This window comes from Gambusia affinis, linkage group LG06 (assembly GCF_019740435.1).
Source record: "Gambusia affinis linkage group LG06, SWU_Gaff_1.0, whole genome shotgun sequence".
Lineage (NCBI taxonomy): Eukaryota > Metazoa > Chordata > Actinopteri > Cyprinodontiformes > Poeciliidae > Gambusia > Gambusia affinis.
The window spans coordinates 22,260,214-22,277,761 of record NC_057873.1 but is presented as its reverse complement, the minus strand read 5'-3'; the positions used below and the strand labels follow the sequence as shown (position 1 = coordinate 22,277,761).

The window sequence follows — 17,548 nt, the reverse complement described above, 5'->3', positions numbered from 1 at the left end:
TCGGGGCCTGCAGTCGGACGAGACTGATAGGCGTCGGTCGGGGCCTGCAGTCGGACGAGACTGATAGGCGTCGGTCGGGGCCTGCAGTCGGACGAGACTGATAGGCGTCGGTCAGGCCTGCAGTCTGACAGGATTGATAGGCGTCGGTTAGGGCCTGCAGTCTGCCGAACTGATAGGCGTCAGTCGTGGCCTGCAGTCTGGCGAGACTTGTTAGGCGCGAACTGCGTTGGCGGGGGCCTGCAGTCTGATAGACTTGTTAGGCACGACCGCTTGGTGACCTGTGGAGGATGGAATGGCTGCTGTCGAGCCGAGGGCTGAGGACCGATGGTCCGGCCGGATCTCCTGCAGAAATGAAACTTTGAGCTTCGAGTATGGTTGAGAGATCAGGTCTGATGTAAAACTAGAAGGCTGAGGAGGACCAGCGACCGAGCTGAAGGAGAGAAGCTGTGGGGACGCCTTGAACGGCGGCAGATGTTGCGGCGCCTATTCTACAAGAATGGCCCGAAAAGTGACTAGGTGGAAGACCGCAAGCTGTTAACGTGAGTCAGAGGTGGTGAGTGAACCAGTTAGCAGTCCAGGTGAAGCATTCAGGTGTGAGAAACAGAGATTTGGATTCGTGGCAGAGTTGATGTCTTTGCACGTGAATCTGAGCATGGTGTGAAAAGAGCAGAACGGACCGTCCATGCGTGCAATAGCAATAGTACGCAAACCTTTTATTTTGTTGTGTTTGATGTAAAGGATTGTAGTGGTCCGCAAAGAATTTTTAGATCAGATATAGATAGATCTCATAACGAACTGAATACTTTCAATGCAGACGTGAACTCACTCAGCCCAAGAAATCCATGGAAGGCTAGGATGCAAGCGCATGGAGGAGCGCTTAGGTGTAGGAGGAGAAAACTCCGGAACGGAGCGCAGTGATGAGACGCCTAGGTAATGGGAGTGATCGGTCTCCGCTATCGGGAATAGAGGAGCTATGCCTAGCAATCCCTTTGGAAAGAAGCTTCGCAGCAGAGTTCGAGAAGAGGCTAGGTGCTTAACTGGGTTTCTGTAGCTTCATGTGAAAACTGATGCCCGCGAGCGGACTGCGGATGGAGGACAGTACGAATTGACGATGGTCGAAACAGTGTGATAAAAGCGAGGACTATGGATATATTATCAGGGTAAAGGGGATAATTGATAGCAGCACAGACTCGGTGAAGGTTTGTCAGGCGTGAGTATGTGAAGAAGTGTAGATGGGGCGAAGACCAACTTTATGTAGTGGCGTGATGAACGCGAGAGGGAGTGGAGAGAGCCATTTATTAAGCATCAGATCTTCGAAGGCTGGCGTTAGCTCGGGTTGAGCGTCGGTAGCACGGCATGAACAGCGAAACCTGAAATTTAGAACGGGACGGAGAGTCGGCGATAGCATTGTATGACCGGACACGTGCTGAGCTGAGATGATGAATGTTGTTGACAGCTTGCCATGTGCAGCGGCGATTGAAAGGCATAATGGAGCTAACGGATGGGCGGCCTTTATTAATGCTTGGACGATGGCAATATTATCGCAGCGCGCTAATAAACGCATTCTGCTCCAAAGACGGCCCCAGAGGCAGGAAGCTATGGCAAAGGGAAATATTTCATAAAATGAAGAGGATTCAGACTGAGGAAAATAGGATGGCCACTCCGGCAACCATTTACCTTTTAAAGCCCCCAAAACTAGAGGGCGGGGCGGCGTCCGTGAAGACTGAAGTGAGTCGGTCGAGAGAATGTCGCGTGGTGGGGTGTGCGGTCTGTGAGACTTGATGGCCGTAAGCTTTGTTGTCTCCCCACGACGAACAGCCCTGCGCCTGATTACTCTTCTGCAAGGAACACATCCTACCTTCACACATACAACATGACACAACGCAGAGCCCGTAGGGTGTCTCCGCCAGCTGCAGGTTTGAAGAGGGAAAGCCTGGGTTACGTTTGCAACTGACAGGGAGGGACAAACGATAACAGTTTTAGGTAAACGGCCACATGCCAGGGAAGTTAGATCTTGTAAGCTTTATCGCAGGCGACGTGTGTTGCCACAAGGTTAATATCGCTGATTTCCCTCGTGTGTTTGAGGAGGAAAAACACAACTTCCACAGCGCTCCGATGTAAAACAAAAAGATTTATTCTACTGTATCTTGTGTTATCCTTTCATAAGCAGTCAAATCTTAAATAACCTCCACAAAACAAACTACGGTTGAAAAACCGTGGCTCTGTCGATTCTTGCTTGCAGCGACCTCGCCTTTCCCCCTTTCTCTTCCCTTCCGTTAACACCAGCTCCTCACCTCTTTTGCATAAATTACTAAGTGGCCACTGAAGTTATAAGGCATACAAACTAAAATAAAACACTTTAAACATTATGCATTTAGATACATGCAATATAATAATACTTCCTAAACCTCAACAAATTCTCTTACTAAATTACTAATTAAACGATTAAGTTTTTTCAGTAACTGAATATTTACTACATTAACTAGGCCTCCACACGACGGTTAAACTTAGTGATAAGCCATCAGGCTATCGAGGACGACGCTTGTTTATGCAAGTGCGCTTTGTGGTTCATTACAAATAGCTCCAGCAATGATTACGTATGGCAATTGTGACAAACATGAGAGATCATGCATTTATCAAAGCGCTGGCTAGTTGTATGCTGACACGTGTGTTGGACTGGCAACTGTGCAGATGGCACGGACCTCTTTAGAGCGCATGTCTGCTTATTCGCTGCGCGAGTGCCTCCTTGAAGGAGTGGGAACCGATGAATGAGGAGGAAAGGAAGCCGTCGGTGCGGGTGGTATTGCCACGTGTGAATGACTTGAGAGTGGACGCTCGTGAAGTTCGGATCGCTGTGCAGGTGAAAACTGACTGTAAGAGGGTTGAGGTTGACGCAGGCAACTGGAACTACGTGGATAAAGGACGGGCAAGCACGTCTCCTATGACCCTGATAAAAGGAGTGTGAAACTAGACGAGAGCGGCAGGTCCAACGTGCTTTTTTTTTTTTTTTTTGGGTTTTTTTTCCCCTCCCCCGATAATAGAGGAATTTGTAAGTAAAAGATTGCACCAAACTCGTTTGTTTTCAGGTGCGTTTCATGTGTAGCTTTAAAAGAATCCCCTCTATTAGTGAAAAGAGCTTAAAGAAACATGGTGCTGTGATTAGGAGACCAGCGGCAGCTGGAGGGCAGAATGTGCTGAGATACGAACTGGGACTTCTGACAGAATTTGGAGCGAGCTAAGCAACAGAGTAAAGAGAGGGCTATAGCGGCCTGAGCGGGGAAATAACGGAATGAGGTTGACAAAGAGCGTCCGTCATTAAATGGCGGGCCGTGAGAACCCCGGCTCTTCTAACTAATTGAGCTACTCTAGACCCTGAAGATGCCAACTGACCAGCAATAGGAGGCGAGATAAACTTGAATTAAAGGTACTGGTGCGCTGACGGTGACATGATGCGTATGAAAATGAACGAATCAGGAGTGGGTCGTCTTACCTAGACGGCGCCCGATGGGCTTAACAAAGTTCCCTGATCATGAGGCTGAAGAGCCAGCTGCGAGCTGAGCTACGGAGGTGGCGTAGTGATCTGATTTCGGTTTTCTCCTGGAGGTGGACTGGTAGAGAAGATCGCGGATCGAGTCCATGATGGGACGAGGAGGAAGAGCCGACGTGCGTCAATGGAGCCACGGCGGATCGTGGAGACAACCAGCGCTTGGCTGCAGGTTGACAGCACCAGTGAGCCGTAGCAGCTGACAACGGTGAGCCGGAGCGGGGAGCCAGGCGGATGGCAGAGGACGCCTGCGTCATCAATGAGGGAAAGACATCAATGGAGGCCGAATGCAGGCTTGATGGGGTGGTTAGATCGGTGAAAAATGACCGGGAGTCGACAGGAGCGCAGCCGGCAGGTGAGGGACATTCCCTGTATTTGGTTCTGAAAGAGGGCTAAGATGATCGGAAGGTGCGCCTGCGAGCTGAATTGGGAACTGCAGGACCGGGATTGCAGGCGGACGGGAGGCAGCTGACTAGCTGACTTAATGTGGGAGAGGTTGGAAAGCGCATACGTAGAGTCGAAGCACGGCTGACGAGCAGGAAGTCCCCAGGGTAGCTTGAACTCTTGAAGGTGTCCTTGGATGACGATTGGCTGGAGCGGCGTGGAGCTCCGTTCCGGATTGGCTGAGGCCAGGCGTGGTGATTAGATGATGTGGTGAAGCTGGTCGAGTCTCCCAGTTTGAATTTTCGCCTAGGCTCCATTTCAGAGAGCAGACAGTAGGGATGTCTGTTGTCTCACAGTGCGAGGAATTGTTTATTTTCCTTTGGTGACATGAACTATTTTTATGTATACAAAACATTTTTTTTTGCCTTCTGTGAATTGCCACAGGGCCGCTGTAGCTACTAAACGGCAGCTTCCCACCGTCAGCGTGTGAATGTGTGCATGAATGGGTGAATATGCTTCGAGTTCCTCTGGACTTGACAAAATGCAATCTATGCAAGAAGAAGCAACTTACAGAATACCGTCCCTTTAAGATGGATGGAAAACTCATGCTAGGAAAAAGTTTAATGGACCCATCAATTGTCAACTGATTCAAATTTTAAATCTGATTAATCACACGCTTGCTGCAAATTAATCACCAATAATTAATCGCTAAAAAAATAAGTTAATAAGAGTTATAAATGGTCTTATTAGGGCTGTCAATTGACTAAAATATGATGTAACAGGCAAAACATGAATCATTTCTCTCTTCTTTGATTGTTTTGTATTTCTCACTGCTCATGTTTTATGTTCATGGTAGCTTAGTGTTTCTTCAGTTGTGAATAGCTGCAAAACGATGGTTTACTACATTGTTTTGACAAAAACAGCAAAATAATTTAGGGGTTCTTCCTGTGCTCCGAGCGTCACAGAACACTGCCGAGTAGGTGGAGAGGAGACAGGGCGGAGCTGTGTTCAGAGATGACTTTTTTAAGAAGCCGAAAATTAGCTCCATTTTCAATTTCCCCTTTGGGATCAATAATAAAGTATACTCTGTCCTAGAGAAACAGATGAAGCAGCAAAGTGAATTATGCTCAAACTTCCCCATGTGTTGAATAAGTGCAGTATCAAGCTGAGTAGGTCTAATGGACGCAGTGTCTGCTTTCTATTCACAGCTCGTTGACGCTATTTCTGAAACTGGCGAACAAATGAAGCAAACTGTTTCAACGGGAGAAAATGGGAATTATCCTTAGTAACAAGTAAGTGTCATTTTTCTTCTATCATCACAAATTCTGGTAGAAGTCAAGTGGACTCCTTATTTTTTGAAGAAACATTACACAGAAACCTTTTGGATTATATGTGACAGAAGAGTCCAGTTACCTTTTACTTGACCACTGGGGTTGTCACGTCCCAAGTGACTGAGATTGTATTCCCTCCTATTACTACAGACTAAAAGTACAAGTGACCACATAATTAATGTGGAACACATTTTTGTCATGTGTGTTATGCATTTTCCTCTAGATCGCCTCTAACCAGTACTGTCTTGTCCACCCGGGCCAGATTAATTTTCCATCAGCAAATCCTGGCTGTTCTCAGATTTTTTAACTACTCCAGATCTAGCTTTTAATGAGAGCCGACCACATTCATCGATTGGCTCGTGATTTACGCCACTGAAAACTCCAAAACATTCTAGTTTAGCAGTGGGCTGCTGACATGCCGTCTGCTCTCGGGAAGCTGCTCAGTGCGGAGGAGCGCGTATGAGATTAATCAAGAGCAGCATAGGAGCACGTGTTAAGTTTTGCAGCCTAATGACGGTGATTTAGCAGCGCAGCTAGCCACACATCGCTCTCAAGATGGGACGATAAGAAAAAGGAGAAATGGTGACGCTGCGGTCAGCTTTCTGACGGAGCTGCTGGTTTGACTGGAAAGTTGACCACATCTGCTGCGAGCTCCAGTGCCGAAGAAACAGAGTGTTTAATGGAAAAGCTCATTACTGAACCAACTGGTTGGCTCCAGTGCGCGAGTGGCAAGCGTTCCCTTACAAAAAAATCCCATGAAAATCACATGTGATTTTACCACGAAATGTTCCAAAATCACACGTATTCATGTGCTTTCACATGCGATTCACATCATTCACATGTAAAATTTGTGTGAACCACATGTGATCACATGTGAAAGTCACGTGATTTTCATGGGATTTTTTTGTAAGCGTTTAAATTGTAAAGCTCACAATTTGCCCTCTGTGAGGTTAATATGACTAAAAAAAATCACATGGGAGACTTCCAGACAGACAAATGATTAGTTGTTGTGTTTGGGGGTAGATGAAAGGTGGGGTCTTAGCAAGTTTTGGGGGACAAGGACTGGAAAAGACTGCTTTAAACCAGATGTATGAATAAATCACCAGGCTAGAATAAAAAGCCTAGAAGTCTGGAGTTGCTGTGCAGGACACCCATTCAGACAGAGTGCTGGGAATGCAGTGGGTGGGGATGGACTTGGCAAGTGAATAGTAACGTGTTCCAAAAGCCATTAGGCTGGGATCTGCTATTGGTCAAATACTCTAAGCATCCGATGTGACAAGAAAAACATCAGCATGATGGAGACAAAAAAATCTATTGAGTCATACAGTATACGCTTGGCCTGTTTTCACATCCGGCAACCACATCTTTTACAACAGCGACTGCAATTCCTGTTTCTCAAGGCTCAGCTTTTTTTAGACAATTCCCTCCTTTCATGCAGCCGATTCAAATAATTGCAATTCAGCAAACTCCTGTTCGTCTGCCATCAAGTAACACCATCTGGACTGGACCCAGATACACAGGCAGGGTGTAAGGAAATGAGCACTGCAAAGCATTGTTTAACTTAATGAAGATGTGGTCTATGCCGCTTCTCATGGCCCGCCCTCCTCCATGTTCAGACTTTGATCCAATCAAACCATTTTTCTGCACAGAAAAAGAGCAGCCAGTGGAGACCTGCTGAGTACAATGCAGTGCTGCACAAATGCATTGAACATTGCAAGACTTCCGCATGACTGAAGGTATTAGTCTTTCTGAAGCTACGTCCACACAGCAGATATGGCTGCTCAATTCAGATTTGGATGTTTTTTGTGCGTGTAATCATTAATACCAATTAAACACTATCACAATCAGAGTTCTGTGTGCATGATTTATGAGCCCAAAGTGACTGTGACAAGACGACCTTTAGCGGTTGGGTTTTTGTTCAGTAAGAAGAGTCTTGAACCAGAGTCAGGTGGAGAACAGCAGCAGTTTATTTGTCACTCAGCATCAACACCCTTTCACAGCTGAAACTGCAGTCTTAAATAGTCCCAGTTGTGACAGACCAAACCATATTAAATTCACAGGGGAATTACTTCATCAATCTCCACCTATTTACATAAAATACATTTTATTAAATATAATACTTCTATTTACTTTTTATAAATATTTTCCATTTTATCATTACACCTTAAATAAACACCATAAAACCCCTAAACAATTCCCCCCCTAGTCCTTTCAATGGCCTCTCCCAGAATCTATATATGGCATCTGGACCCCCGGGGTAGAATTTGTCCAAACACTAGTGATGGTGAGATGAAGCCTCATGAGGCATTGAACCACTTGAGCCAACTGGTTCGAGAAAGGGTTCATTTCTTGAGGCTTCATGTGCACACGAAACCACCTACTGGCCAGGTGTATAATCACAACCAGCTGTATCTTAACACATGTGATGAATTGAATTTTTGTCTATTATGGCTCTTGGGAATGACTTCACAAAAGGTGAAGAAAAAAAAGAGACAAAGAGAGAGAGAAAGAGATGTATAGAGATAGAGATAGAGAGAAATATATATACAAAACAATCCTTTCCTGTCCCACAGCTATCTTAAAAATCCTAATATAAAAATTAAGAACTTTAAAACTAACTAACCAATCCTATTTATAATAGTGAGATTATTAGTAAAAAGCTCAAATTAAATAAATAACCCAATTATAAGTCCTGAAATAATAAAGTCTAAAAACATTAAATATTAATCCCAGAAAAATAAATAAAAGGGGAAGGGGGGAAAAAATTCATTTAGATCAATACCTTGCTTATTCCAGAGCAAATCTGCTTATGATGTGTGTGATGATGGTATTGGAGTTCAAGGTAACTCAAGTTAAATCAAGTGGTGAAAACTCACGTATCCTTAATATTAGAATTAAAATTAAAATTAAAAATAGGATAGCTGTGGGACAGGATAGGATTTTCTCTTTTTTCCTTTCTCTGTCTCCCTCTGTATATATATATATATTTTTTCTCTCTATCTCTATATATCTTTCTCTCTCTCTTTTTCTGTCTGTATGTATCTATATCTTTCTCTCTGTAAATATCTATTTTTTATTTTTCTGTTTCTCTCTATCTCTAGATCTATATATCTTTCTCTCTCTCTTTGCCTGTGTCTTTTTTCTCTCCCCCTTTCTGTATCTATGTCTCTCTGTCTCTGTTTCTGTCTCTCTCTCTCTCAGAGGACGAGGAGTTGTGGACGACGTGCGGCGGCCCGTGCTTTCCTATGACTTCCTAGTGAAACTGCCCTATTGGGTGGGGGAAGTTGTAGTGTTTATTTATTTATTCTCCCTACCTGTCTCAAACTAAATAACCACAATCCAAACTATCAAAACTCTATCCACTCTCTCAACTGACCGCAACTCGACTACAACAACCCACATTTTGAATGGAGCCTGTGGGGTTTATAAACCCCGCGCCAAAATCTGAGCCACTTCCCGAAGCAGTCACGTGGTACAGCCGGGCAGCGAGGCTTCGGACGTCATCGTTTTCGGCTCCTCCCCTAAATGAAGCAAGCCTCGATACGCGCTTTACGGAAACGCCCCCTCCATTACTCGACACACGCCTCGAAGCCTCGGCTCATCACGTAACATCACTACCAAACACCCTGGAGAGGACACAGAAAAGACAGGTGAGTCACTTTACCACAGCACTCCACACTCAACAGATTATGCACACATTTGCTTAGTTTTTCCTCACCATTAGCTCATTGCTCTGAGTAACAATTGTGCTCCTCCACAGGCAACAGCAACCAACCTCACTCATCAATGAGGAGCAGCTGTCCAGAGCCCAGAACAAAGGCTACATACCAATTGCTAAAATGTTCAATAAATATAATTAAAACTTCTTGTGTGCAAATTTCTGCTTAAAGTGCAAATGCTAAATAAAGTGTTTGTTGTTAATACAGTGCAAAAATACATTTTTAAGTGCCATACAGTGATATATATAAAATAGTCCCAGTAATGAAGATCTCTTCATTACATTTCCTCCCTCCTCTCTTAAAAGCACAGTACCTCAGTCCTCCGACACTCTGGATAAACAGTCAGCAACCACATTAGCCTTCCCTGGCTTGTACTGGACCGTGAAGTCAAATGGCTGCAGCGCCAAGTACCATCCAGCGATGCGGGCGTTGGCATCCCTCATTCGTCTCAACCACTGGAGGGCACGATGGTCTAGAGATGAGTGGGCGGTTCGTCTGGTCCCTCTGCTGACCGGTAAGGCCCGCACAGCCTATGTTCTAATGGATATGGCTGACTCTGAGAACTATGACAAAGTGAAAGAGGCAATTCTGGCAAAATATGAAATCACTGCTGACACTTATCGACGCCGCTTCAGATGCCTGAAGATTGAAGCAGGTGAGACGCCACGTGAACTTTATGTGCGATTAAAAGACTTGTTTTCAAGATGGATTAAACCTGATAAATCTACTGTGCAAGAAATATCCGAGCAGATAATTCTGGAGCAGTTTTTAAGAATGGTTAATCCAGAGTTGGAGATCTGGATCCGTGAGCGCGACCCGAAGACGGCAAAAGAAGCAGCTACTCTTGCAGAGGTCTTCACATCAGCCAGGAAGGGGAGCAAGAGCACCTATTTTGGCCGAGAGACTCACTATGCCCCATCAAGTAAGTCCACTGGGGGTGAACAGGGCTCTGGTCAAAGTCAGGCTAGAAATTTTTCTAGTTCAAAGCAGCTCCCTTCTCAAAGACCTCCCAATGTTAAAAAGTCATTTCACAAGTCTTCTGTCCAAGATATTAGATGTTACAATTGTAATGGCTTTGGCCATACACAACACTTTTGCCCCGCCCTTAAATCAAAGCCATCACTTTTGTGTTCAGTTCCAAGACCAGCTATTGAGGCTGTGGAAAAGAAAGTTTGTACAGTTTCTGTTCTAGTGAATGGGCAGAAAGAAGAAGCTTTGCTTGATTCTGGGTGCTTCCACTCTCTAGTGCATGCTAGCTTAATTTCTGAAGAAAAGCTAAGTGGGGTGGGGGTTAAAATAAAATGTGTACATGGAGATGAACATGTCTACCCTAGTGCTGAGGTGTATTTGACAGTGGGAGGTCAAACATACCTGGTACATGTAGCTGTAGTTCCCTCTTTGCCATACTCAGTTATACTTGGTAATGATATCCCACTTCTGACACCACTTGTGACAAGACGACCTTTAGCGGTTGGGTTTTTGTTCAGTAAGAAGAGTCTTGAACCAGAGTCAGGTGGAGAACAGCAGCAGTTTATTTGTCACTCAGCATCAACACCCTTTCACAGCTGAAACTGCAGTCTTAAATAGTACCAGCTGTGACAGACCAAACCATATTAAATTCACAGGGGAATTACTTCATCAATCTCCACCTATTTACATAAAATACATTTTATTAAATATAATACTTCTATTTACTTTTTATAAATATTTTCCATTTTATCATTACACCTTAAATAAACACCATAAAACCCCTAAACAATTCCCCCCCTAGTCCTTTCAATGGCCTCTCCCAGAATCTATATATGGCATCTGGACCCCCGGGGTAGAATTTGTCCAAACACCCTGGAGAGGACACAGAAAAGACAGGTGAGTCACTTTACCACAGCACTCCACACTCAACAGATTATGCACACATTTGCTTAGTTTTTCCTCACCATTAGCTCATTGCTCTGAGTAACAATTGTGCTCCTCCACAGGCAACAGCAACCAACCTCACTCATCAATGAGGAGCAGCTGTGCAGAGCCCAGAACAAAGGCTACATACTAATTGCTAAAATGCTCAATAAATATAATTAAAACTTCTTGTGTGCAAATTTCTGCTTAAAGTGCAAATGCTAAATAAAGTGTTTGTTGTTAATACAGTGCAAAAAATACATTTTTAAGTGCCATACAGTGATATATATAAAATAGTCCCAGTAATGAAGATCTCTTCATTACAGTGACCCATGTGCGCAGAAGAAAAGCACAGAAGTCACCCAATAGAGCTGTTTATAGAACTTGACATCTGTTATTGATTTGTTGAATAATGGGAGCTGATGGTATTGCTACACGATCATAACATGATGAAGCAAGCAAAGAAAAAAGCACAACTATTAGCAATGGCCTTTTGTGGAGCTTTGACTCCAAATTCTGTTGAGAAGACTGTTGCATAGCTTCAACTAGGAGTGGATAATTAGGATGTTATTGCTCTCCACTGACACAGACATGTATTATAATTTCAAAATCTCAAGGAACAATTTTCCTTTAATCTGCCAGCGCTTCTCCTTAGTAACATCTCAAAAGGACAATGAAATCAGATGATGAAAATGATGCATAAAATGTGACATTCTTAACTGCGGGCACAATTATTCATCCATTCATTTTCTAATTCCCTTGTCCCTCGTGGGGTCAGGAGGGTGTGGGTGCCTATCTCCACAATCAGTGTTTTTTGTCACTATGGAGAAAAAGTTAGTTGCGTTCTTCTGCTTTATGTGTGATGGGATCTGGATTCACCGTTCAACTAGGTGAATATTAACTAAACCACATTAAAAAATGGCTGAATAGGCTATGTCAATATGATTATAATTTGATGGGTAAAAATAGTACATGACAGATTCTTTTTATGCTGTCAGTCAAAATGACGGACAACAAAAAAGTCTAGCGTGACCTCTGGTGAGTGCGTGCAATACACTCATGGCTTTGTTAATGCCATCCACCAATCACCATAGTGAACCCACCAAAATACAACCCCATGAATATGATTAACTCTTTCAGAGAAATCTTGCAGATCACAATGAGACTTTTTTTTATTTTCAGGGAAACACAGGATTGGAACCTGTCAAAGCTCCATGGTTCAAAATGTTTCCTAAAAAAACTTTCTCTGACAGTAGAGGCTGACACTGATAAAGTAATCTAGCAAACAGGAGACTATTACTCCACCCGTATTGACCTTAATAGATGGACAAGACGCCATTGAACACCCCTCCTGAACTTTGGCTCACCACTCAGCTTAAAGGTGAACCTGCACCAACATGCCACATAGGCAACCCAACAACGACCAGTCTTGGCTGGTAGGGCTACAAATGACATAAGGCTTTGACTTCCACTCAAAAATTTGTTGTAATGAAATGGAAAGTTTGGAGTGTTGGAGCCAATCACCCAAGATAAATGGTCAGTTCTAATCCCCATCTATCAAAATAAAAGCTATTGGTTATTTAATAATTAATGAATAAGATTAAATCTAAATCTGCCAGGTGGTATAAATAGCTTTAGGCTTTTGACTCCACATTATCTCTACAGAACAACAACCACAGAACCACAGAAAATCGACAGCCAGACAGACATGACCAATAAAATAATTACATGCTGCAATGCAGCTGCAAACTCAGACATAAAAAACCTTTTGGGACAGAACCTGGACATCAGCGCTGCTGGAATGTCTGCATTTTTCTGTAAAAGCCACACCTGTCTGGGTTTTTCATTGTATTCACTAAACCTAGCAAGCAAACATTAACAAGATATAGGCCACCTAGACTGTGTTTTGTATACTTGCATACAAAGACGTACTAAACTAGACAATGTCAGTCCACATCAGTAATTTTTCTCCCAAAACAGAGTTCTCAAGAAGGATTATGCAATTGTAATCTCTTCAAAGGGACTGCAAGGTATTCCAGCTCTTCATTTTTTCCCAGTTCACAGTTTGAAAGGTTTTTACAGCACAAGACTTGATACAATGGCAAAAGAAACAACTTGTCTATACAGTACTTAATGAGAGGAAACAGGGGAGTAGGGAAAGGAGCTGATTTGTCACCTGACTGCAATGGGATGATGTACATACTGGACAGTTACCACAGGGCAACATAGAGGCACACAGGACGAACAACCAAGCATGAACAATCGCACTTAAGGGCATTTTAAAGAGAGACCAGTTTATCTGACTATCAAGTTTTTGGACTATAGAAGGAAGCCAAAGTAAGCAAAAAGAACCCAAAACAAAACACTATGGAGAAAGACCCTAGGCTGACATTCACACCCAGTACCCTCTTGCTCCAAAGCAAGAATTGTTACCAAGTGCTCCACCGTTCAGCATTTTACCACAGTATAATTATACTTTTATAGATAATCATATAATCATATTTATAAAAGTAGATATATCTACTTTTACCAGTATATCTATTAGACCTGACCGGCCACCTTTTGAAAATATGGCTTGTATCAATGAAGACGTGAGTTTGATTTGATGGGTAGACGCGTGACGAACATTGTGTCATTTTGTTTGCAGACATCCGCCTGTGGAACTCGACACCAGACCCTGGTCGAACTATTTTGACAGAGCTCTGTGTGAAGTGTGGTCTGATTTATGGAGTTAAATTTGTTTCACAATTATTCAATCAAAAAATAAATAAATAAATCACGTCAAACAAAAAAGTAGTATTCAATCAAAAACAAAAATATAGAGTTGTGATCAAAACTTTTGGATTTTCAAACTACACTTTGAAAATGCTGTTATTTGAAAATTATGCAATTTGCATAATTTCTATGCAAGAAAATTCTTGCATTATTATGCAAGAAAATTCTTGCATTATTATGAAAAATGTTGCAGTTTGAAATACTGCAAAGTCTTGAGGAGGACTATAACATGTGAACAATGACCCCTAAGTCTGAAAAAAAAGTCAATAATAAACACATCCATCATGAACACCTTTTAGCTAAGTACAACATAATGACAGTACCGATACAACTTATTCACCTTCTACTGTGAAGCCTGTCTGCTACACAGTCTTATGTTAGCTAAACAGATCAATATGCAATGTGTACTGTATCTGACATGCGCTAAGGATTTTTGTTTTAGCAGAAAAGGCTTTGGACGAAACTGTTACTCGTGTTAGCCACTCTAGCACCAAGTACGGTGTATCAGACCTAGGCACATTCAAACATTTGCCAACAAACCACAGGAATCATCCACTGATTTCAAAAGTAGCCTACAAAACAATGAATGCCCAACTTACCCAGCCTTGCAAGAACAATCAGCATCAGTGATCTTGTCCACAACTATATTGATCCTGAGGGTGTGAGGATCTGCCGTTTTCCTCATTGACCGAAATCATTTTGTTGTGACGTGCACAACTTCGAAGGCATCGTGTGGCTCAAATACCTTTATCTCATCCAAAAGAGATAACGTGAACTTGTTAGTTACTCTATCCATTGTTGTAGATGGTATTCGGTCAAAATCATGCAGAAAAGACACACTAATTGACTCAGAAATACTCTGCAAAGAATCAGTCCAAGTGGTAGATGCCATGTTTACATAGAAAGTTACATTGAAACAAAGTGCAGCGAGGCTTTGTTTGTGAGACTTACGATTTTCTAGGCCAATTGTGGGCGAAGCATGGTAAGGTCCATACAAAGGTGGACCTTATAACATGGACCTTAGACCAGAGGAGCCGCTTTTCATTGGCTAATGCCCATTCTACGTGGTCACGTGCGTGGCCGTCTCACAAACCCACGCTTCCCGTTAGCTAAGTACAGCATAATGGCAGCACTGATACTTCTACACCTTGAAGTCTGTCTGCTACACAGTCTTACATTAGCTAAACAGATCAATATGCAATGTGTACTGTATCTGACATACACTAAAGATTTTATTTTAGCAGAAAACGCTTTGGACTAAACTGTTACTCGTGTTAGCCACACTAGCACCAAGTACAGCTAGTGAATCAACCATCGCTGTGTTCAGGAAAGCGCTGATTAATAATCGAGAAATATTTATCAAGCCTGGAAACTCGATATCATAACGGACTGAATGTTATGTTTTTAACGTAATCTTTGCTCGTCTTGCAGGGTGCAGGCGGTTGCCACGCTAACAGGTTAAACTACAAAGAGAGAGAGAGTAAAAAGGTAGGAGTGGTTTTGAGTTGATCACCTGTTCGGGTTATTTTACCTTTGTTTATCTTTGCTGTGGCGCATTACAGCCGCTGTAGTTTCTAAACGTTGGACTAATTACCTCGTTCGTTTGTGAGTATACGTCATTCACAACAAACATCAAATAGAACAAATATATTTCATAAAATTTTAACAAACACGTGGCTTCTATCACGATAATCATGTGAAATTAAATTAATTATATCCCAACTTCCGAAGATTTGCCTTTACCTTTACAGAGCTCTTTGGTTCCTCCTATCAGTCTGTAGTTTCTCATATTGAGGTCATCAAACCAAATTTCAGATCTACCATAACTGACTGACACCTGCTGGCCTCAGGTTTGCAACCAGCTTGTAATTGAAAAACCAGTAACCTCCTCCCAGATGATGACATGAACTTGTTACTTCCTCTGTCCGTTGTAGTACCTGATATATTGTGAAAATCCGGTAGAAATGACGCACTAATCCAGTCATGTTTACATAGAAACAACGCGCCGTGAGGCTTTGTTTGTGAGACTTGCGGTCACGTGGGTCGGTTGTGGGCGGAGCTTGGTAAGGTCCATTGGTGCAGCGATCCGCTGTTTTCCCTCTTTAGGTTCAATACTAGGGTCTCCTAGTATTGTCTATTGTTAGTACTCCCACTAACAATAGACAAACACCTACATGTGCACCTAATGAGTATGCTACTAGTGTCCTAAACAAACTGTGTTCTGCTTTTGACATTGCAGCTACTAACATTGCTGCTGCAGCCTTACAACAGAAGCACTATTACGATAGACAAGTGAGACATGAAGCTTATGATCCTGGGGATTTAGTGTGGGTTAACATCCCCGCTTTGTCTAGGCATAAGTTGGCTCCAAGATGGACTGGTCCTTTCAGAGTTTCAAAACGGTTGGATTTCGAGGTGGACATGGGTGTTGACTATGAGGTGTTAGACCAACTTGACCCCAGAGCTAAACCCAAAGTTGTACACTACAACCGTCTCAAGCCATATAGGTCCCCTGTACCCAGGTCATCTGTGACAGATACTCCACCATGTACCGGGCCCCCCCTCTCACCGCCCTTTCAGGCTCTAGGCCTTGTACATTTGAGTATAGTAGTATGGGGACACCTGACATGACACATGTTACTCCATCTAGAGGTCAAGGTGAGGCCCATATTCCAGCTGCAGTAGCAGGCACACCAGTCAGTGCAGTTCCACCCCCAGTAAAACTACAAACTAGGTACGGGCGCCTCATTCGTCCTCCAGACAGGTATAGCCCTGATTTCTGAAGTTTTGTTAGTTTTTTTTTCTCCTCTTCCTCACTGTTAAGGTATGTCTTTTGATTACTCTGATGTCCTGTTCGGTATGTTTCTTAGTCATGTTGTGATTTAAAAAAAAAAAATCTATTCTTTTTTTTCATGTGTTAAAAGTTCATTCCTGTACTACATAATAGTATAATTCTGGTTTATGAAAATTGATGTTTTCTTGTCATACTAAATCTCACCCCATTTTATTTACCATGTTTGAAGCGGGGACGCTTCTTTTGTTGTAAGGGGGAAGTAGTGTAAGAATGAAAATTGGGAGATACGAAAATGTAAAATGGTTTGGAAATGTTTTATTGTGAAAGGCTGCCCGGAAGGAAGCTGGGGGAAGAGCGAACGTTGGGTTATGGAGGAGTGCTGTAACGGCTGGGTAGCGGAGAAGAAATTAAATGTTCGACATTGAGAAAGAGCTCAATTGTTTCTGTGGATTATTCTAAAAGGAGAATCACAGTACTTGGACACCCACGAGTCTTACACTAGTTAATACACACACGGAGGATTACACAACAGTTTTTAATACATATTTTCCCACATACATTTGGTATTTTCCACGCTTAATGCCACTCGACAGAAGTACGCTGGTTAACGAATTCACCATAAAGACGGGCGAATATTACAGAAGCCTCGTTTATAGCTAGCGCGATATGCTACCGGGGATCGTGGCAGACAAAATATGTGACTGTAGTCATAAGTTACGAAAGCTTTCTTCTTTGAAACAGGGAGCTAGAAGGCGTTTAGAAGCTACTACTTTAAAATAGTAGCTTCTAAACGTTGTAATTTTGTGAAGATTACTTACCATTCACATTCTGTGTCCCGTCACCGAAGCCCTACAGTTGAGAAGGACCTCGCTGCAGCAAATAGAAAGGGACGGGGACGGCCTACTGTCAGTCACATACCTTATTTGGAAACGGGACCGTTGCACTCCGGAAGTGAAGGGGGCGCTATTTCCTATATTATCCGCGCCCTCCCCTTTTGTATTTTCTTTTGAAATCTGTGATATAGCTTCATCTTTGGGAAGGAATTTCACTCTCAGTATGTACTTGAACTTCTCTCTCTTCTATTCAATTCAGCGCAGCTCACAGTTTG

At 42.9% G+C, this 17,548-nt stretch overlaps 2 protein-coding genes across 3 annotated transcripts in view; one reads left to right on the top strand and one right to left on the bottom strand.

Moving 5' to 3' along the window:
* The window catches only part of gemin7 (gem (nuclear organelle) associated protein 7), a 42,521-nt gene extending 25,224 nt beyond the window's left edge, over positions 1-17,297 (bottom strand). Inside the window, exon 1 of one of the 2 annotated variants that reach the window (XM_044120707.1) lies at positions 17,259-17,297. Coding sequence is in view for 1 of the 2 variants with exons in the window: in XM_044120702.1 (XP_043976637.1) it covers positions 17,259-17,261 (3 nt within the window). In the remaining variant the exon portion in view is untranslated. The remainder of the gene's footprint in view (positions 1-17,258) is intronic. The other variant, XM_044120702.1, reaches the window with a different exon arrangement.
* Positions 9,209-11,105, top strand: LOC122833258. The gene is made up of 2 exons (XM_044120701.1): positions 9,209-10,844; positions 10,955-11,105. Exon 1 carries the CDS (start codon positions 9,399-9,401, stop codon positions 10,545-10,547), a length of 1,149 nt encoding a protein of 382 aa, XP_043976636.1. The 5' UTR covers positions 9,209-9,398; the 3' UTR covers positions 10,548-10,844; positions 10,955-11,105.
* Positions 17,298-17,548: the final 251 nt, after the last annotated feature.